This window comes from Vigna angularis, chromosome 3 (genome assembly GCF_016808095.1).
Source record: "Vigna angularis cultivar LongXiaoDou No.4 chromosome 3, ASM1680809v1, whole genome shotgun sequence".
In the NCBI taxonomy this organism is placed as follows: domain Eukaryota; kingdom Viridiplantae; phylum Streptophyta; class Magnoliopsida; order Fabales; family Fabaceae; genus Vigna; species Vigna angularis.
In genome coordinates, this window is record NC_068972.1 from 7,589,341 (window position 1) to 7,612,283 (window position 22,943).

General features: G+C 29.1%; 2 protein-coding genes and 1 long non-coding RNA gene across 7 annotated transcripts; 2 read left to right on the plus strand and 1 right to left on the minus strand.

The window, feature by feature from the left end:
* The first annotated feature begins 718 nt into the window (after positions 1-718).
* Positions 719-4,904, plus strand: LOC108325774 (uncharacterized). Its single transcript, XM_052875034.1, has 4 exons — positions 719-863; positions 3,624-3,721; positions 3,958-4,104; positions 4,452-4,904. The coding sequence occupies exons 1-4, from the start codon at positions 849-851 to the stop codon at positions 4,585-4,587; spliced, it is 396 nt and encodes a 131-aa protein (XP_052730994.1). The 5' UTR covers positions 719-848; the 3' UTR covers positions 4,588-4,904.
* Positions 4,905-6,519: 1,615 nt separating this feature from the next.
* Positions 6,520-8,509, plus strand: LOC108325755 (uncharacterized). The gene is made up of 3 exons (XM_017558844.2): positions 6,520-6,771; positions 7,183-7,329; positions 8,219-8,509. Exons 1-3 carry the CDS (start codon positions 6,674-6,676, stop codon positions 8,331-8,333), a joined length of 360 nt encoding a protein of 119 aa, XP_017414333.1. The 5' UTR covers positions 6,520-6,673; the 3' UTR covers positions 8,334-8,509.
* Positions 8,510-9,844: 1,335 nt separating this feature from the next.
* Positions 9,845-13,510, minus strand: LOC108325453 (uncharacterized). 5 transcript variants are annotated; one of them, XR_008247868.1, is made up of 5 exons: positions 13,108-13,510; positions 12,157-12,644; positions 11,871-11,943; positions 11,079-11,119; positions 9,845-10,038 (listed from the first exon to the last, which is right to left on the minus strand). It is a non-coding gene; the product is annotated as an uncharacterized LOC108325453 (long non-coding RNA). The 5 variants fall into 5 exon arrangements; XR_008247869.1 differs by adding an exon at positions 11,398-11,494 and having other exon boundaries at positions 12,157-13,510; XR_001831833.2 differs by having other exon boundaries at positions 12,157-12,294; positions 12,448-13,509.
* Positions 13,511-22,943: the final 9,433 nt, after the last annotated feature.

The following is a 22,943-nucleotide window of genomic DNA, read 5'->3' on the forward strand; positions in this document are numbered from 1 at the left end:
TGTTGAGCATTATAGTCTTGGTGGTGGTAGTCTCTCGTGTTGGTGTCATTGTGAGAGTGAATTCTTAGAAGTTTGAAGTCACTATTCAAAGTAAGTAAAGTTTTAAGATTTAGAAGACTCTTACCGACTTTAAAAATCGATTAAGGACTTATCAACTTTCGAAAGTGAATTAAGGATCATAATAATTTGAAATACGTTGGTCCTTTTTGTAAGATCCATGAAAAATATTTACCTTAATGGTAATAATTTTATTACTAATAGTAATAAATTTCTTTGTGAATGGAAAATATAATAAGTTTATAAAATGTGGAAAGATTAATAAAAAATTTTGGTAGCTTAATTTGTAAGACTCATGAAAAATATTTATAATAGTAAATTTTAGCATTTTATTAGTAATAATAATTTTAGTGGATATAAAATTATAGTAATTTTAGAAGGAGAGGTTCAAATTTTTGGTAACTTATTTAGTAAAATTTTTTAAATTGAATAGTAAAAAGTAAATAATAAATAGTAAAAAGTAAATAGTAAAAATAAATTTTCAGCATTAAGATTTCTTAGCATGGAAGAAAGTAGTAGGTAGAAATTAGGATCAGATTTGGTGAGAAAATGATTGAAATATTATTTTTAAATAATATTAAAATAATAAATAATATTAAAATATTAATGAATAGTAAATTTTTTTTTTACTATAAATAGCCATGGGAGGGAAGGGTATTTTGCACCAAGAGAAGAGAAATCAAGTGAGAGCTTGAGAAATAGAGAAGAAAGAGTTAGGGAGAAATTTTTAGTTGCAAGAAGAGTAGAGGTTCTGAAGGGTTTCAGGGGAAACAAATTCGGAGCAGGAGATTATGTCTGGAATAGAGGTAGGGGAGCTAACTTTTCTAAGCTTTTATATTATGATTTAGTACTGTTTTATTACTATTCATGTCTTGAAATTATGTATGAATATTGTTAATGCTTACTGTATGTTTATCTATATTGATATTCGGTGTAAATATTATATGCTGTTGTTTAGAATCTGTTAATAAGAAATTTGTTAAAAACTAGTTGAGGAACACTTTGGCTAAGGAAAGACTTGGTACTTAAGTTGTCCATTGTGACGCACCTCTCTTTCCTGGAAGTCTACTCGACAGGTTTTTAACTTAAATCTTGTGTACAGATTATGTATTGTTAAATTATCATGTAATATATCTTGTTGGAATATATTCAGTTTGTATGATTTCTGAAATGATTGAAGTTTATTTGATTTGAATTTATGCATCTAAACATGTACGAGTATTATGGGGAAATGTCGTAAGGGTATAATATGAGTTGAGGAATGTGAGTATGGTATGAGTATCGCGGAGAGATTCTGTAATGTCATGGTATGTGTATGAGAATTATGGGTAGATTTCATAATGGTATAATATGAGTTAAGGAATGTGAGCATGGTATGAGTTTCGTGGAGAGATTCTGTAATGTCATGGTATGTGCGTATATGTTGATGTTGAGGGTCATGAAGTTGGAGGTTATCCTGATACTCTAATAATCATTCAGTCTCAAGTAGAGAATGATGAATTATGTGGTGAGAGGGGCAGGAGGTCCTGGTCTATGTGCCGGTTTAGGACATAGTGAGGGGACTAACCTTGTGAATGGTATGGAGGGCAGAATGTCCTGGTCTATGTGCCGGTTTAGGACATAGTGAGGGGACTAACCTTGTGAATGGTATGGAGGGCAGAATGTCCTGGTCTATGTGCCGGTTTAGGACATAGTGAGGGGACTAACCTTATGAATGGTATGGAGGGCAGAATGTCCTGGTCTATGTGCCGGTTTTGGACATAGTGAGGGGACTAAGAATGACATCACAAGTGAAAAACCTTCCATTGTACCGCTCATCAACATATCGTTGGGATTAGTGCCTATTGAATATCGTGGGGATAAGTGCCTATTGGGTATTGTGGAATGAGTGTTTATTTGGGTATTGTGGGATGAGTGTTTATTGGGTATTATGGAATGAATGTCTATTGAGTATTATGGTATTTATTGGGTATTGTGGGACGAGTGTCTAATAGGAATTGTGGTACGATGGTATGAGGGTGTCTGACATAATTTATATGATGTTTGTAACGAAGTAATTATGCATGATTTGTTGCATGTTAGCTCACCCTACTTGTTTGTGTTTGTGTATGTGCGATGATCGTATAATTCGTTATACGGGAGTAGATGAAAGAATGTCGTTTGATCCAGTGCCGATGTTTGACGTTGCCGCTTAGTCGTTTTAGGATTTCTATTTGTCATTAGTACGTTAAAATACTCTGCTACGTTTAAGTTTAAAATTCTGTAGCTAATTTGAGGATGACTGTAATCCTTAATACTCTTAACTGCTTTCACATATTATGCATGATGACGTTCTTTCTATATATGCATGACGTATATTTTTGGGACGTTACACCTTTAATTTAAAAACTATTCAAATTAAATTTATGTGATTATTATTATTATTATTTATTATATAATTTGTTATTTATTATTTAAAAAAAGAAACTGAAGCTTTCTCCTCTATTTATTTTAGATTATCATGTTTTCAGGTTTTCATTTAAAAGTATTAATCGTTTTGTTTTTAAAATATGTGCTTTTTCTGAATTTCATTTTAAAACTAGATGCAAGAGGCATAATAAGAGTCGTTTTATCTGAGATAGAGTGATCATAATTTATAATGAATTTTTTGTCATTTATTATAATACCAATTATAAATAAATAAAAATATTTTATTCTTTAAATTTTGTACAAATAATCTCATTTTTCATCATAATTTTGTTCTTTCATGTTTTTTCTCTCTTACATTCTGTGATGCCATCCAAACGAATCAGAAGTATTAAATTGACGTGAAAATACTTTTAATCGGTATCATGAAAGAAAACAATATTGCTTTATAATATATGCATCAAATTTTGTATTACCAAGATAGATAAAACGTTATACTTTATTGTTTTTGGAACTAAATAGGGCTTAAGATTATAGTAGAAGACGGAAAATAAAAGAGAGATAAAAGAATTAGAAAGTAGTTGGTCCTTGCAATTAAAAAAGCTGAAGCATCTCTCCTCTATTTATTTCACAGCATCTTATAAAATGCCCTTCCGTTGATTTCTAGTTTTGTTATGGAATTGTGAATAAACTTCCTACACTTCATCAATAACTATTTTCGATTTTGAGATGTGTTGTTTACTAAAATCTAATTTCACATTCAACTTCATCTCAGTTCTATTTTAAATATAATTTTGTTATTCATTACGCTTATACAGTATTAGAATTTCAAGTGTAAATTTAAATTCTATATTAAATAAAAATAAAAAAACAAAATATTATATAAAAATGAAAACTCATTAATCCACTATTATAAAGTTTTTTTTATAAAAAATATAATTCTTTTATATAATTAAATTTAAACCTCTCGATAAACTTAATCTATTACACTTCTTTAAATAGTTAACTACTATTTAAATTGAATTTTTAATATTTTCTAGAGCAACTTTTTGAAAGATGAAATTCCATTTGTGCACCTATCTGATCCTATAAATATGCATACTTTGTATCATTCTTCTTACCTATCTACTACTACACTAACTCTCATTTACTTATTTAAGATGCAACCTGATGAGGAGCTCGACTTCCGTCTCATAATCCTTCTTATCTTTGTGGTCTTATGCTTGGGTGTGTTGATATGCGTGTATAACATAACAAGGTTTGGATAACCCATTTCTTCTGCTTTATTGCTTTTAGAACTAAATAAATATGGGCGAGTTAATTTATTTACACGATTAGATATTTAATGATAATGATCGTAAGTGCTCGTAATGTGGCCACTGTCCTTCGAATGTCATGTCGACCATCCAAATCATGAATAATATAATTATAATTATAATTACCTCATTAATAATTTTTTTCAATTTAACATTAAACTGCTATTTTTTTATGCAGACCCAGAGGTATATCAAACGCATTCAATAATGCAGAGGGAGCAAGACAAGACATGACTGAGGCGGAGGTACGCTTTGAACAGATTACCAGCGCATTCAATAACGACAAGAACGGCATACAAAATCATAGGAGGGCTAGAATTGGACGGTACTGCATTTTAAAATATCTTACCATTTAGATTGGTTTGCTTAATGTTATATTCACATGAGATTAACCCTTTAAATTTTTACAACATTTAAATTGTAATTAGGACTTCAAACTATTAACTGTTAATCATACTTATGCAATCTGTGGATCATAAAAGCAATTTTTTAGTTGTTTTAAATTAGCTAATGATTTAAATTACTAACCTTTTTGGTTTCATTTAAATAATATTTCAATTCCATTATAATTTCATCATTAATTACTTTTATCAATATATAACACTGAGTAAGTTATAATACAATTTTCGAATTCTGATGACATATATTTTCACTGTGAATTGGTGAATATAGTGGTGAGTCAAGCAGGGCAGCGAATTCCGAGACAGTGAATCAAGAAGTACTGCAGATTAAGAATGTTTTGGCAAAGTTGATTGCGTACTTGTTTGGAGAAAAGAATCAGTTTAATAATAAAGATAAAAGTAATTGAGAGCTTAATTCAGTGAGAAGCACCAGAAGGATGATGAACTAATTTCCATTTCCATATAATACAAATGTGGGAATATAATCTGTAACATTCTCGCTGCAATCTACTGCAATCCAGTTTTATCGTTATCGTATTATTTCCGTTGAATTTATTTTAAGCTTTCACATGAATGGTTGTATCATCTTAATGTTCTTCTGAACTTTCACATAAAATAATTCAAACATATCGTTTCTTTTTCTCGTTTAATTATTTAATGCCATTGTAATTTAATTCTTTACTCATCATTAAATATATGAAAGATTGTAGCATTTAATATCGTATATTGACTTTTGAATGATGTAAGTGTAAATTTAAATCTCACATGAGTAAATTAAATAATATATAAAAGTGAACATTTATAAATCTATAAACTTATTTTGTTAGAATTTTGGATTAGAGATACGTTCATTTATTATGATCGAAACTTACTTTTAACAGGAATTGCATTCTTTAAAACTGGTCAGTTTAGTCATAAATGATTTTGTATGAAAATATTCATGAGATTTTCAAATTTCATAAGTTTTTCTTTATGAATGAATTATTATATTTTAAAAATAAATTGAATAACAATCATCTTAAAATCGAACAAAAACAAACTTGAAAAAAAGTCTATCAAATTTCTAAAATAGATTAGACTTAGTGAGGAAATATTCTTTAATAACGAAAAGAAATTACAAGTATAATGAACACTTTCAATAAAATTAACTATTTACGTTCTGTTGTAATTCTTATTTCATATCGCTATTAGCGCTATAATGAAATTTTATAATGTGCTTATCACATTTAGGTACATTAAACTTTTTTAACTAATACTTCATCTAGTTTGAACTTTCAATCATTTCATCAGATTTGATTTTTGTTTCATTTTAAATTATTAACAAATATTTTTTCATCATATTGTCGTTAATTAATGTTGTAAAAATAAAGTAAATAATGTATATGATAAAATCTTACTTATCGTATTGAAAATATAAGGAAATATATTTAATATTTACATTAAGATATTCAGAAGAGGTGATTATGATATTTGGTATTTACACATCTTTTAAGATGTTAGAAGGTGATGCCTAAGTGTATACATATACACTGGGTGGGTGGGTGGAATAGTGGCGTGTTTGTCCTGGAGTTATATTGAAGTTGACTTAAACTGAAAAACAACTTACTTTTCTCGTTGAAAAGTAAAACATGTCCATTATCTCCCAAACACACCGTAGTTGCGAGGAAAGTTTCATTTCGCAGTCTGAAAAAGAGTATTGATGAACTTATTAAATCATGATTTTCCTTCTCTTTTTCTTCACCACTTACAACTTCAACCATCAGTTAATCATTGGAATTCAAGTAACTCACTATATATTTTTTTAATATCAATCAAATGATTTTCAAATTTTTTATATATTTTATATTTTGCCTTAAATTCAATTAACTTTGTTAATTTATTTTAAGTTAAAGCAAAATCAAGATAAGATGGAAGAAACATGCATGCCTTGGGTTGATTTTGTTATTATAATTGAGAGAATTGAAACTCGGAATGGTCTGGGCCAGAAGATGTTTTAAGTTTAATTAGATGCAGTATATTAATTATGGGTGAAAGAAGAGTGTCATCATATCAGCTTTCGCTCTCAACCTACAATAATTCAGATGCTAGAGTTATAAAGTTTCAGGGTGTTTTTTTAAAAAAAGAAACTGAAGCATTCTCCTCCATTTATTTCAGATTACCATGTTTTCATTTAAAAGTATTAATCGTTTTTGCTTTTAAAATATATGCCTTTTCTGAATTTCATTTCATTTTTAAATTAGATGCAAGAGGCATAATAAGAGTCTTTACTTTATCTGAGATGGACAAAATTTTCTTCAATATTTAAATCCTGCGCAATTGTTATTTGTCCAACTCCCTCCTTTATTTTTTTAATAAGAAAGATACAGGTGTTTTAAAATTCTTTTAATGAAACCTCAAATTCCATTCGTCTACCTCTTTAGATCTATAACATTCATACCTGAATCATTTCTTCTCACTATCTACACTAAACTCACTCTCATTTAGTTATTTAAGATGCAAATTCTTCTGGATTCCAGATTCCTTGTCTATCTTCTGTTGATTGTCTTCTTCCTGGGTGCTCTTATATGGCTCTTCATATGTAACCTAACAAGGTATGGATTTCCATACTCTGGTTCTATATTGGAAAGTTAAAACACCAATCCCATCTTTTCTACTTTATTGATTCTAACTCTTTTAAGTTACTTCAAACTTTGTCATAAGTTGGAATTTAGATAACTGAGAGGAAATGGTGTTTATGTCTATAGCCCTAATTATGTCAATTCATGTATATTCAAAACTATTTATTCATGGATTAAGAAAACCTAATAAACGGTTTCAGTCTCAAAGTATAATCCCACCCAGCCTTGTGCAGAACAGGCTCAGTTTGCATATGGCAGAAAACATATTCAATTATCTTTAACTATCTGTTGATGTGTTGACCTTTGAGCCGTAGTTAATATATGTTATCAGTTCGCTAATTAATAAATTGTCTGAATTTAGCCTTAATTAAATTTTGTATGCAGACCCACAGGTATAGAAGGCTCATTCCTTGCTGATGATGAAGGGGAACTAAATGCTGTTGAGGCGGAAATCCGTGCTGGAGGGATTACCAACTCGTTCAATATAAAAAAAAAGGGCAAACAAAATTTTGAAAAGGCGAAAATTATCTGGTATTGTTTTAGAAAGGATGTTGCAATTAGATTGGTCTGTTTAAACTTTTACAAATTGGATATGTGTTTGATAGGTATTATTGCCTTGTTTTTGCATTCCAAAATGTCATATACATTCCCAAAGTTAGGGCTTCAAACTAGTAGCTAAGCCTAAACAGTTGATGATACTCATGGCATGAAAAGTTGAGGAAATATGTGTGGATCATAAAGGCAACTTTTGAACTGTTTGAATTAGCTAATGGTTGAAAAGTGAATTTTCACATGAGCTGTAGTGGTAAATGTGGATGGATCTGGCTGGCAATGACAGGGAAATGTACCTATAAAAATATTGGTCAGATGTCTTGCAAAATTTGGTCATTTCTATTAACCTCATCATAGTACATGATATGTCGTACATGTGGTCAGATAAAGATTGAGCTCACCCAAGAGTAAAATTGTCTCTTATGGTGATAGATTTGTTTTAACGAAAACAACCATGTTAACTCTTCTGATCTAGTTTTTCATTCTTTCAAAGTGCCGAAAGGCATTCCTTCTAAACTTTTATCTCTTTTTAGGAACTACTTTTTAGCTAAGAATAGTGAAAAAAATAAGGTTGATTTGATGCCTCGGAGAAGGTTTGTCGGAAAAGGGAGTGGGTGGGATAGGAATTAGAGACTTAAAATGCTTTAAATAATGCCTTGTCGGGAGAGTCTTCTGGCCTATGGAACCAGGGAGATTTAACATGGGATGTTTACATCATCTCTAACTTAATATATTGTGATTTTTAAATATTTACAACTCCATTGTAGTTTCATCATTACTTTAATCAATTCATTGCACTACGTACAATATTGTACTAAAATATTCGAATATGACATCTTTATTTTCCTTTTCAATTGGGTGAATGCAGCAATGGCTCAAATGGGACCGAGAATTCAGAGCAAAACTACCTTTTAAGTATTTTATTTCAGGTCATTGCATATTTTTTTGGAGGAGGCACTTATCATGGAGATAAAAACAAGTAACCTGAGACCTTAATTTACGCTAACTTTGGCAAGCTCAGAAGCACACGCAGGATGTTGCAGTAATTTGATTAGAATATAAATATGAAGATCTACTGTGTAACATTTCTTTCTCTATTTATTATTTTGTTTCTATGTTGGTACATGGAATTTTTTCTATTTTCAGATAATTTTTTTTTTTGGAGAATGAGATACGCGTAACTATGATTAATTTTACCTGGATATTTTAATAAAGATGTGGCATATTGTGTTTCATAATTTTGTGACAAATATTTGTCTTGAAATAAAATATTTATTAAAATATGAAAAATACATTAAAAATATCTATTTCTGACAAAGAAAGGGAAATGACGCAAGAAACTAAACAACGGCATTTTAGAAGTTAGTCGCAATATTTCTTTTATCACAAAATATATATATATATATATATATATATATATATATATATATATATATATATATATATATATATATATATATATATATATATATATATATATATATATATATATATATATATATATATATATATATATATATATATATATATATATATCACTTTAGTCTCCCAATTTAAATCTATTGAGATCACAAAGAAAAACTTTAAGCTACACCTCCCACTTTTGTTTACTAGGTAGTTTATTCAAGATGTTGAACAAATGTATGTTTCTCTGATGATCACCATATGGTTTGATTAATATATATTTTTTTCAATAGTCATATTTCTATTCCTTACTTTATTGATTTCTAAAATGTAAATGTATATCGTGCAAATATATTTGTTACATTATTTTCATTAATATACGGATTAACGCGTCTTTTAAACTTCAATTATACATACTAACATATTACTATATCACCAATCTCTTTCTCTTTTATCTCAGCAATTTGCTTAAATGTTCATCGTCTGTAGATTCTTCAATTCATCCAAAAGATCTTTTACATTGGGGTATAGTATTTTTCCAAAAGGTCAATATTCACTATAAAAATTTAGATTTTTATCGGGGGTTATTTTTGTCATTTTCAACAGTTTTAGTCCCTAAAAAGTATGTTATCCACGGTTACGAAAACTCCGAGAAAAAGTCGCGTCACTAAGTAATTACCGACAGTTTTCTAAAACCCTCCCACTAATACCAGTGGTTTTCTCAAAACTCCCGTTAATCCCGGCGGTCTTCTCAAAACCCCCACTAATACTAGCGGTTTTCTAAACCTCCTACTAATACCAACAATTTTCCAAAAACTTCACTAATACCAACGATTTTTCAAAAACCCCGCTAATATTGACAGTTTTTCAAAAATCCCTGCTAATACCTGCAGTTTTCCATAAACCCGGTTAATACTGGCGATTTTTCAAAAACCCCTGCTAATATCGATAGTTTTCTGAAAACCTCCGCTAATACTGATAGTTTTCGTAGTAGGAGTTTTTCAAAATCGCCGGTAATGTAAATAATTTTTTTTCATTATTTAAATGAATTTAATGATCATAAAAAATGTTTTAATAATAAACAAGAATGTGAAATCAAAATTAAATATTATTATATAAAATAAACCATAAATGTTAGAAATACAATTAATTGTTAAAATTAAAAAATAACATGTTCAATCATAAAAATTAAAATAAACATTTTCTAAATTATAATAATCAATTTTGTTATTCTTCATTGTCTTCATTGCCTCTTTCATTTGGCACACTTCTTTTATAATATACCTACAATATAAAATAATAATTAATTGTTAATATATTAATGGTATGCATCGGCTTTATTAAGACAAAGTGATCAATAAATGTTCCATTCCTAAGAAAGCTATTAAATAAAAAAAAAATCACAATAACAGAATCATTAAATAATAATAAATAATAACTATATTAACTAATTTACATATCATTTTATAAATTAAAAATTATTAATATTTAAAATAGTCTCTTTATAATTATTTAGTTATTTATTAGACTTTAAATTGATTTCTAATTTTAGTTATTAAAGAATTAATGTTTAAATTATTTTATAATTTTAAATTAAAAACTATTTTATAATTAATAATAATAAGAAATTCAAATCTTGATAAATAATATTAGAAATTAATTTAAACTCTTTTCCACAAATTAATTATAATTTTTTATTAAAAATAAAATTATTTTAAATATGAGTAATTTTATTTTAATCTATCAAATTAATAACTAATTATTTAAATCTATCAAATTAATTTTTAATTTAATAATTTTCTTACAATAATAATTAAAAAAATATTTCTTATATGAACGAAAATTCGAATTTCATTTTCTTTTTGACAAATTCATTAACGCAAAGACTATCTTTTTCTTCGTTTTTGTTTTTTCTCAAACACCAAAGCAATAAAAGAGGGAAAAAAAAACTTTATAACTTCCAAAAAATACTGACCTGTTTTTATAACAAAAGATAAATATAAAAATAAGTTTTTTCCAATCTAGAACTCTTTTTTTCTTAAATTTGGAAGATAAAATTTATATCGATTGATATTTATTTATGATTAAAGTGGGATCTTTCACAGTTTTCATATATATATATATATATATATATATATATATATATATATTATTTAAGTTTTTTATATTTATTTAAGGATGGAAGAATTTGAGAAAATAGTGTCTTTTCTACTTGTGAGCAGTGGATGGCAGATTCATAAAATCATGTAGTCAGAAAAGAATCATTTAATAAAACATGATTTATGATTGAAATAATCATGCAGCCAGAAAAGAAAAAACAGCACCTGATAATACACCAGCACCTGGAATGCATTTAATATCTTGCCTGTAAAGAGCAAATGACGTTTCGAAATCAATTTCAGTCATTTAAATAAATTCAGTCAAAAAATCATATGGACAACTGCTAGAAAACTAGCGGCACTAAGGCAATAGACAATAACAACTACCTTTTTGAGTACAACATTCACATGAAAATCAAAGCAATGGTGGCGATTACATTCAGGTTTAAAACTATTACATAAGAATAACATAGGAATTTGCGAGCTTTTATATCGGTTACAAGAAAAACATGACAAACTGCAGATGAAAGAGTAAAACTCCAACCTATCAGGAATTTTAGCAGTATCAACCCCAGGAAGTAACTTTAGTAACTGTTGTTGCTCTTCATTTGTCAAGATTCTCAAAAACTCTTCATAGTTTACTATATCCAAACAAGACATAGCAGCGATTACATTAAGTACTCAACAATTATACATATTTAAGGCCTTACTGCCTTACCCAATAACATATTATTTGTACTAAACAAGGAGAAAATACTAGACTAAAAAGTATTTTTTTGAGGAAATATTGAGCATTCTAAAAAATCTAGAATCGAAGTGCTATCCTGCCTGATTGCTGTGTAGTTATATTAATGAGGAATCTAGAAAACGATTAAAAAAAGTATTAAAATATAATGCTAAAGTTTGAAGCACTGCCACTGATGTAAAATCATGTCCAATTGGTTAACATAAACATAAATATGAGCATTTTTTTATCAATTTAAGCCAAAATACAATGGGAAGGGCTATGTAACTCACATTTAAATCTATAGAGCACAGGGGTGATTCATGATTTCCAAGGATTTGTACTCTTTCAAGTTGAGACTTATCACTGAAAAATAAAAAACAGGAACATTAATGTTGACAGAGTATGTTTATCTCTTTTCTAAACAATTCCTACAAGTTCATGACATGCACAAGGAAAATTCATAACGTGCATACAGAAACAAAAGACTATGTTTGGCAGCAACATTTGGTCAAATCAAATTTATCACTTTTTGAGTTTGTAACCACATTTATATGACAGTTTAAACATCATGTTTACCTTCTTGATGAGACTTTTCAGGAGAAAATTTTCTTTCTTTGTTCTTCTTTGCCAAACTTGGGGTGGCAGTTTGTTTTTGTCCTGTTTTCATTGTCTCACTACCAGTAAAAATGAAGCCTTTGTTTCCGCAAGGCATATCTGTTCCCAAACCTCAAACAAAAGTTTAAGAAAATGAGATATGTTGGGGGAAAGGGGAACACAAACATCAAATCTGCAATGTTGTTTCATATTGTTCCTTTCAAAATATTTGGACAAATCAAATTTGTCAGATAATTAACACAGGTTACTTACCTTTTTTTTCCTGTGTTGTTTCTTTGAGGCATAACCTCTCCACTCCATTCTTATAAAAAATTTGAACATGGAAACAGTTCTCTCCATGATATGTAAAACTCATTCTAACTTTGTCTAAACTTCAAAGTTATGGATTCAATAACACCATAATTTGGATCTGCTTAAGAAGTGTTTGTAATGGTATGCAGAGATATACACTACAAAAAATAACACATATTGCAGTACATTAAAAGGAAGATAAAAGAGCTCAAAACCAAAACCAACTCTGTGTGTTCAAAGAAGAGTAAATGAAATATCTTGCCTTTATGATATATAGCACAAACAGCTGCAACCACACTATATACTACTGAACACACAAACAGCACGTGCAAAAAAATAAAATGAATCCTTTTAACTAGCATAATATATGATGCTTCAAAGTCATAGAAATGACAGATTAGGTAGATGATAGATAAACTAAAAAATAATTAGAGGTTTCAAAATGATGAGGATAAATCTTTTCATATTAGCGTTATTGCGAATCATGAATACTTCTGCCGATTGAATTTCCAATATATTATTAAAGGGGAATACCCTAGAATCTGCACAAGCAATAATAATGAATTATTCTGGAAATCATTAGTAACAATGCTTATTTGCTAATTCTTTAAAATGAACTACCATTGATGAGGCACCACTCTAGAAAACTCGCGGAGCCAGACAAAGGGGCTGCTTCAACTACCGGCTGTTTCAGTTCACAATAATGCATAGAAAGAGACATGCAATGATTTATGGGAATGAAAATGGCGACTGGAATAGAAACAAATAGAAGATAGAAAAGGATAGAGCAGAGGAAACAAAATCGAAAAAGAAAGAGAAGCATGTATATCAAATTAGGGATTGCGAAGTAAAACTAAGGAAACGGAAGAAAAGGCTGTGAAGATGGAAAAATCAAGACGAGAAGGTTGGAAAAGACAAGATGCGAAGCCTGCGAAGAGAAAAAGGAGAAGTCGAGGCGAACTTTGTAAAGAAGAAATGATGAACGAAGACTTAGTTGCGAACGAAAACTTGAGGTGCGGCAAAATGAAAATTAGAGTTGCTTTAAAACTGTCAAAAAAATTATTAAAAAATAAAATACAAAATCTAACTGCGGTATTCAACTACAACTGCCGAAAGTAGTAAGGGTTTTTAAAACCTCCATAAAGAAACCTCTAGTAAAATAGGTTATTTTTGTAGTGATTTATTGTGCCTTATTTTCTTTTTGGGTATAGTATTTTTACTTGGTTTTAATCCAGTATGAAAAATAATAATTAAAAAAAATATTTTTTGTTATGTTAAAAATACCTATATGCTATTCGTAAACAACACAAAAAAGTCGTTCCCTTTGGAGAAAAATCAGTAAGTGTTCTTGACTAATTTTGTTGACGTGTTGATATATATATGTTTATCAGGATGATTTCAAAAAATAGTAAAAATTACCATTTTAAGTTGTATATAAGTATATAAATTAATTTTAATTTTAATTATATTTAATCTTATAAAATATAAATTAATATTAATTTTAATTAAATTTAACTTAATAAAATATAAATTAAATTTTTCTTTTTAATTTTTTCGGATAGCGGATATCAGCGGGTATGGATAGTATAATACCAGTATCCAATCCGTTTATAAGCGGATATTGAAAAACTCATTACTCGCAACCTGCGGGTATTAAATATCTGTGACCAACTATCTATCACAAATTTTATCGCAGATATCCGCATACGCGAATTTTTTTGTCATTCCTAATGTACACAACTTATTCATGGAATACACAATAAATAGTTTCAATTTATCTCTTGACATGTTGATCTTACTATTATCCATCTGAGTTATAGTCAGTATGTTATGTATTGTTGATTAATTTACATAATAAATATGGGTGAGTAAATTATTTACACCATTCTATGTTAATCATGTTGACACAAAGAAAATGATTTTATATTGGCTGGTGATGTGGCCACCTCCTTCGATGTCATAGTGTATCTAATCATTGAAATTTCCAATAATTGAAATTAAGTTGAAATATCCTAGATGTTCACCTTCCCATCATTTTCTTTTAATTATAATTATGTCACTAATGAATGATCTCAACTTAATATTAACTTAATTTTGTATGCAGACAGACAGCTATACACAATGCATTCATAAGGAAAGGCCAAACAAACTATTGAAAAGACTAAAATTATCTAGTATTACTTTCAGAAAGATCTTATAATCTAAATTTATTTAGACTTTTACAATATGTGTTTAATAGTGTCAGACCTCGAAAACTTAACCATTAAAAACGCACCCAAAAACTCTGATCACTGACGCTAAGTGTCAAGAATGGAAGATTCGAAAATCAGTAGTGGAGGACAGGTGTCCACAGGAGAGCGCACGTTCGTCTGGACGTGGGGCAGACAAAAATGATTTTCTGAAAACGCTGCCCACTCTCCTACACGCACCTTCTTCTTCCCAAACTCAGACTTTCCATTTCTTCCTCCTTCTCTCTAGAAAATCTTTTCTTCTCTCTACTGTAACTCACTACTCCCTTCTCCAATCTCATTTCAGAAATCATAGAAGAAGCCCCAGCGTCGTGAGCTTCATTCTGAACCGAACAGCTTCAGAATCCGAAACTGGTAAGTCGCTTGTCCCTAGTTGTTGTTCGTATGAACATGCAAACCAAGCCTGGTTGCATGCATTCACTTTGTCTGAATCAAATATTGGTTCTGTAACTTGTTCTAGTTTGAAAGAGTTGAGTGATCTTGAGGGTAGAAGTTGTAGTTGGGCGAACCAAGAACAATACGTTAGGACGTTTTCACTCACGAATCCAGGTAAGGGAAGCTTAATTAATTTAATTGGCATTTGTATGTTGTTTTACTGTATGAACGTCTGTTGATTGAAGGAATGGATATGATGCATGCTACTTGATATACATGATAATGGTTGATATGTATGATTGTGAATATGAGTAATCGTTTGGAGTATGAATCATAAATGTGAAATTCTATAAAGTCTGTAAATTGATATTTGATATGAATGTATAAGGTATGGACTGATATGTTGAAAACTTGAGTTGAAAATAGATGAAATTTTGAATATGATATCCTCATTATGATAATGAACGTTCGTTATCGAACGGTCCTCTACCGTTTGGTTTGTTCTAGTAAATTATTTTAAAATGGAACTCTTTCATTTGGAGAGAATTCTTGTCAAGAACGAGCGTCCTCGTGTGAAAATGCTATGTTTGAGCGTTCGGCTCAGCATAGTTGTACCCCGACATCTGAAATAGAGTAATACTTATATATAAACCCTTTTATGTTAAGAATTAGTAGCGTTCAGTCTTATACCTAGCGTTCGTAATAATTAGCGCTCGGTCTTACACCTAGCGTCCGTCCTAAGTAGTGTTCGGTCTTATACCAAACGCTCGCATTATTGTGTAACCAACCTTGATACAATAGCGTTCGTTCAACTGTAATAATATTTCCCTTTTCCATGTTCGGTCATTTACTGGCATTTGATTTCCGTATGTGAATTATTCTAAAGATAGTCCTTAAAACCTTGATTTTCTTCTTGCATTGGATCCGGTCTGAAGTCTCCATACTTGACTTATTTCTTGAGTATTGGTTTGAATTCAAGAGAGTTAGTTCATTTAACTGACTCATGTGGTAATTACCATTCGTCACCTATTTCCTTAGTTTACTCAATCCATTTCTTAAATCTAAAAGATATTCTCTTAGTCTTCTTCTCTTCTGAACGGGAGAATTATTGGTCTTATTCTTATCGCTCGTCCTCGTTCTGAAGAGGGCTGAACGTTCGTTATTTATGTCCTTGTAACTGATGATGAAAATGATAATAAAGTGGAAGATTTTAAAGGATGAATATTATTTGAGATGAATAAGCGATATTGGATTTTGAACGAGCGTTCCGGGGAGGAACGACTCCTGTATTGAATATTGGAATTGGTAAAGTATGACTGTGGTTATGCTAATGCTGGCAGTTCATCCTGATGTTCCGTGAGTACTCATCCTCATGTAGAGGGGGTAGGTCATGTGTGGGAACGGTAGGAGGTCCTAGTCCTTAGGGGTACTTTGGATAGGGCTAACCTCGGGTGGCAGCTGTTGAGTGTATCTCAGTTACTACATCACCCGGGTACAAGAACGCCTGTAGCTACACAGATTCATACAGTCCGGACGGTTCATCTAGTGATGTTTTTCATATGGTCATATACATGTTGAACTATTCTTGTGTTGTTATAAATGTTTAATTTATATGTTGATGTGTGGATTAAATTACTTAAGTTTACCCTTCATTTTTCCTTGTGTTGTCTCGTCCTTGTACGTCCGTCCTGTCATTGCAATGATCATCCGTGTGGATGTGAGCAGAAGGCGAGGCATTGCTAGAAGACGTTATCGAAGAAGAAAACCTGGTAGACGTGGAAGTCAAAGTCGAGCCCTAAAGCGTTCGTTTATTTTTAGATGTTAGCTTTTTAGTTTTTGAACGTTCGGTTATTTGATTTTTGTAAAACCGTTCGTCCCGAACTTCTATTAGTTCTGAATTATTGTATAGAATTCTGTAATTTAAAGCCTTTTGGTTTATGAACTCTAATCTTAGTGTAAGACTGCATTGTTTTACTGTTAAACGTAATTAATTCTATTATATGGTGATTACTGTATTTTGGGATGTTAGGGTATTGTTGACTTGTTTTTGCACTCCAAAATCTCACATACATTTTTCCAGAGTCACCGGGAACATTTAATCTAACACTTAAAACTTTTAGAATGCTTAAATTGAAGTTGAGGCTTCAAACTATTTACTAAGCCTAAGTGGATGATGATACTCCCACTCTCTTGCTTTTCAACTATTTAAAATAGCTTACATATGGTTCAAAGGTGAATTTTAACATGAGCTTTTGGTAGCAGCAAACATGTATGATATCTGCCTGACAGTGACTTTGGTAAAATTTCGACGTCAAATTTAAATTTATTTATGTTTTAAATCTTGGTAAAATATTTTAAACTTTAAAATGAAATAAATACTTCTTTCAACGTTAATTCTTTTTGGATTTGTTAATGTAGTCTGGACTGACATTTTCAGAAACGTGTCAAAAGATATAATCCACTCAAATATCATTTTGAAACGCAATGTGACACATCAAACTATTTAACACATTAGAAAAACTATTTAAAGTATAAGAACTAAACAATATCAACCTTGATAAAAGTAAATTTTTTTAATTTTCTATCCAAATTCAGAAACTAAAAACCTATTTAATATGATTATGTAACATTTAAATTATTTGTAGTTAAATTTTCTTTTTTTTCTTTTAAAAAGAGTAATTAAAATACAGGTTAAATATATTGTTGGTTCATTAACTTTCATCAAATTTAGTTCTCTAAGTTTATAAATGCATAGATTTAATTATTTTAACTCAATTTTGTTAAGTTTATTTGGTGTTTCAAACTCATCAAATAATATAAACAATTTAAATGCTATCAAGAAATATATTTCAAACGTCAAATAAACTTAACAAAATTTAGTTAAAAAGATTAAATTTATGTACTTCTAAAGAACTAAATTTAATCAAAGTTTCAAAAACAAGCTATTTTCAGTTTTTATTGAAAGTTAAGAAACTAAAATCATATTCAACTCTTAAAATATTTTAATTTTCTTGTTTTAATATAGAATAATTTTAAAATTTTAAGATAAGATTTACAAGGATGTTTAGAACATCTCTAAATAGTCTACGTATTGTTTACACTAGTGCATCAAATAGTACATTTTTTGGAATAATATTCCAGCTCCATTCTACTTTGATCATTACTTTTATTAATCCATTGCACTACGATATACACTACACACTACAATGTCCAAAGTATTATATTTCCACTTCATTGACGTGTCCAAAGTATACTATTTCCTCATACTGGTATCATATTTTCACAAACATGTACTCTCACTGTACTCAAGCATTCCATAATCTGACACTTATAATTTTTTACCTCTTGTTAGGGGAAAAGTTTACTACCCTTTTACCATTGAAATTCCAGAGTTACTAATGCAGATATATGAAATTATTATACATCTAAACTACATTTATGAAGAAAAAAAATAGCTTGTATTGAAACAATAATATTTTTAAAATTATAGAAAAAAAATTATAATTTTATTTTGTGGATATATGTGGATACATTTTATAATATTAATGAATAGTTTTTAAATACATATAGGATAACGTTCACAGCTAAATTCTTTTATTAAGAATCCGTAATTGAGAAATATTATCTGTGATTAGTCCTTTATCATCCCTATTAACAGCTCCATTATAATTGTTATGATAATTTAATAATAATAATAATTTTAATTTTAATTTTAATTAGACTATAATAAAAATATGTATAAATATAAAACTATTAATTAGATCAAAATTAAAATTGCATATTTAGAAAACATGAAAACTAAAATGACAACAAACAAAATGAATCAACCAAATTACAGTTCAGTTGAATTATTTTTCTATAAACATTTATATGCAAATTATTTTACAAATAAAATTAATCATAAGCAAATAAAAAACATAATTTCCATAAAAACTAATCAGAAAACTCTTATAAATTAAGTGATGCAAATTTAATTTGTAATTCATTAAAAATAGCTCTTATTTTATTATTTCATAAATATTTTCCATATTTACCATATTTTCCATATTTACCATATTTTAATCAATTATTTAGTCCGTATAATCATACCAAAAACATTGTGTTGCTTTAGAAAATAATATATTTCAATCATTTTATATATATATATATATATATATATATATATATATATATATTTATTGTGGAATTATAAAAATAAAAAGTGAAAACATTGCAGACACAAAATTGTCATATAGTATTAAGGGTAGAGCATGCAAAGACTTGGCCTATTTATATAGAATGAAGTAGACATGTGATGACAAAGAGTCAAAATTATTATAATTGGCAACTTCATTCAAAATGGTCATTGCGAGTTGGTCTTAGGGTTTACATTAATCAATTCAACGCTTTTATAAAGTGGAAGACCGACCCGGTATGCGGAATACTCAAGATTAGAGGAGTTTCAAAATAAAAGTTAATCTAAATTTTAATATATGACACATTTAAAATACTTACACATCTCTTCTTTTAACAAATGTTAACGTTAATTTAAGGAGATGAATCATATTAATTTTATTTTATAAATGTTACAAGAAAAAAAAGGAGAAAAAAGAGAGTACAATTTATATATATAACTGTTTAAAACAATATTAAAACGTAATATAAATATAAAAACAAAATATAAATATATGAACATAAATGCAGAGACATGAATGAAAATAAATTAAATCCAATATCTCCTCAAGCTGCCGCATATATATTCTTAATGCTCAGCTTGGACAATCAAGATTGAAATTGTACTGGATGCAAAGCTTTAGTATGAATGTCTCCAAGTTGAGCTGAAGTAGAAATGAGCGAGAGCTTAATTACACCTGCTTGAACTTTATCCCTTATGAGATGACAATCAATTTCAATATGTTTTGTCCTCTCATGCATGACTGGATTCTGTACAATTTGTATAGCAGATTGATTGTCACAAAACAGAGGAACAGGTTGTGGCAGAGGTTGTTTCAAATCATGGAGCAAATACAAAAGCCATTGAATTTCATATGTTGTGGAAGCTAAGGCTCTATATTCTGCTTCGGTTGATTATCTAGATATAGTACCTTGCTTCTTGGATTTTCAGTTGATTAAGGATGCACCATAGAACACATTAAAACCAGTCACAGACCTTCTAGTGTTAGGGCAAGCAGCCCAATCAGAATCACTAAAAATCTTGAGAGCATGTTCTGTGTTAGAGGGAAAGAATAATCCTTTTCCTGGATTGTTCTTAATATATCTTAGGATCCTTATTGCTGCTGTATAGTGATCTTCCAAAGGATTAGAAAGAAATTGACTGAGAATACTAAATATAGTTTTGTGTTAGTTAGATATAATAACCTACCAAGAAGTCTTCTATAGGCATGCACCCTAGAAAACAAAGTCAAAACATAAAACATAACCATGCGAGAGTAATAGAGGGAGTAACCGTAAAAGAAAAATAAATTGTAGGAAGGTCAAAAACAAAAGGTAGAAGATGAAGATCTTGACACTAATAGAATTGGTTGCGAAAGAACGTGATCAAGAATTAATTTTCTTCTCATACCATGTTACGAGAAAAAAAAAGATAAAAATTGTGTATATTATTCCATCATATAAAAAGTACAACTGATATATAATTGTTTAAAACAATATAAAAAATGAATATAAATATAAAAATAAAATATAAATATATAAACATAAATACATAACGGAAAATAAATTAAATCTAATACATCTCACCTCAACATTTATTAATAATTTTGCAGACGCCACAATATAATTGACTCGTTCCATAACGAAGACGGAACACAAAAAATCCTTAGGAGTTTCAGGTGTCATTGAAAATGAGTTCAATGTCAAAAGGAACAAACAAATACTTGAAGATACTACAATTGCTGTTTCAAACAGGTTTTTTTATAAATACTTCTCTTCTTTTTCTGTATTATTTGATCTCAAGTTATTACAACATTCAAAACGGGTAGAGAATCAAGAACCGTACAATATGTTGAATCTCTTCTATCGGTTTATTGCGAATTTATTTGAAGGAGGAATTTACAAAATTAGTCATAAAGCTAAAAAGAAATGAGGTTTTGATGACAATGGTAAGCATATCCGAGGAGGTTGAAGTAATCCCAATTATTTATGTTGAAGCATCTCGTGATTTCGTTTATATGAGGCAGATGGAGATCTTCACAAGAAGATGGGTTGATTGACAATTATTACTTCTACTCGTAATACATTTAGTTTGAAAACAATAATAATTATATTAAATTAAATATTTTTAAATTTTGTCTTTTTTATATTTATTTTACAATTGTATTTAATATATTTATATCTTTTAAGAAGAATATATTCTTGGATTTAGATTCTGACTTATGAATATGATAAATAAAATATGTTGTTTTTGTACATTCTATACAGGTTTAATATTTAAAAAGAATAAAAAAATTCATTTAAAAAAATAGCTTCAATTATAACCAAAATCAAACTAATGATAATCAAAATTTAATACTTTTCCTGGTTTAAAAATATTATTTAATACAAAATAATTAAAAATGAACTTTTAATTAGAGTATTTGAAATTTTTTCTGAAATATTGCTTTTATAATACTTATGCATTTTGAAATTCGAAACTTTTTTAATATATTATAGATTATATCTTCTAGAAAGTTAAAGATATTTAAAAGGTCAGTTCTATTCTTACAATGGTGAGTCAATAAGATATATGATAAGTGATATGTGGTATATGATATATGTAGGGTAGATTATCCGAGGCAAAAAATCTTGTTATTGAATATTTTCTTGAAAGACCCAGATTTCACCAACTTTTTCTCATGCCTGATCCAAGCTGCCAATGGAAATAATCTGATCGGGTACACAGAAGTTATTACATACTGAGGTGAGAATGGTCTTTTTTCTTCTAGTAGTATTTCACTCGAACACTTAAAAACATCAATTTGAACGAAAATATCCCTGATGTATTTTGCGATATCTAATATACAATTTAGCTATTATATATAGTTACAGATTATGATAAACACAAGGTTTTGGTTGAACTAACAAATATAGATTTACAGTGTTGATTTCAATTCAACATTGAGTATATTGTTGTAAGTCAAGTCCAAGACATTCATGGGCTGGGCTCTTGAACAAAAAAGTTTTTGAAATTTATAGTCCATGTTATTCAAATCCTTATTTTACTTTTCGCCCCATTCCTTCACCTTTTTTTTATTCTCCAAATTCGCCCTTTTTCTTTTCTCTCACCTTCACCTTTTTAGTTTTTTACTGAGATTATTTTTCATGATAGATATATATATATATATATATATTATGTAAAACGTACCTTTTATGGAATATTTTTATTTTATAAAATATTTTTAAAACAAACAGTGAAAATCAAAAGAGCTGCAAATAGCATATGCCTTACTTTTATCCAGCACTCAACAAAAAAAAAACGCTATGGGTTTTCTCTTTTGGGTTCCTATAATTAGCAATTGCACCACAAACAAACACACTACAATTCTGTTACTACTTCCTGCAACGTCATCTTTTTTCCTGCACCTACATAATCTTTGGAATATCGGTTATATCTTTGTGAGTAAGTTATTTTTTGTTTTTCAATTTAAGTTCTGGAATTATACAATTTGTAAATTTGTTTAGATTATATTAGGCATTTTAATCACTCCTACCAAAACAACCTCTGTTTCTGTTTGTTTTAGAGTTGGCAAGTGAGTCACCCTCACATGGCGCAGCCACTAGAAGTGTTAGATTTGTGTCAACCTGATTTAGAAATCTGGGATATGTGAAATGCAGAGCAGTGAACTAGATTTAAAA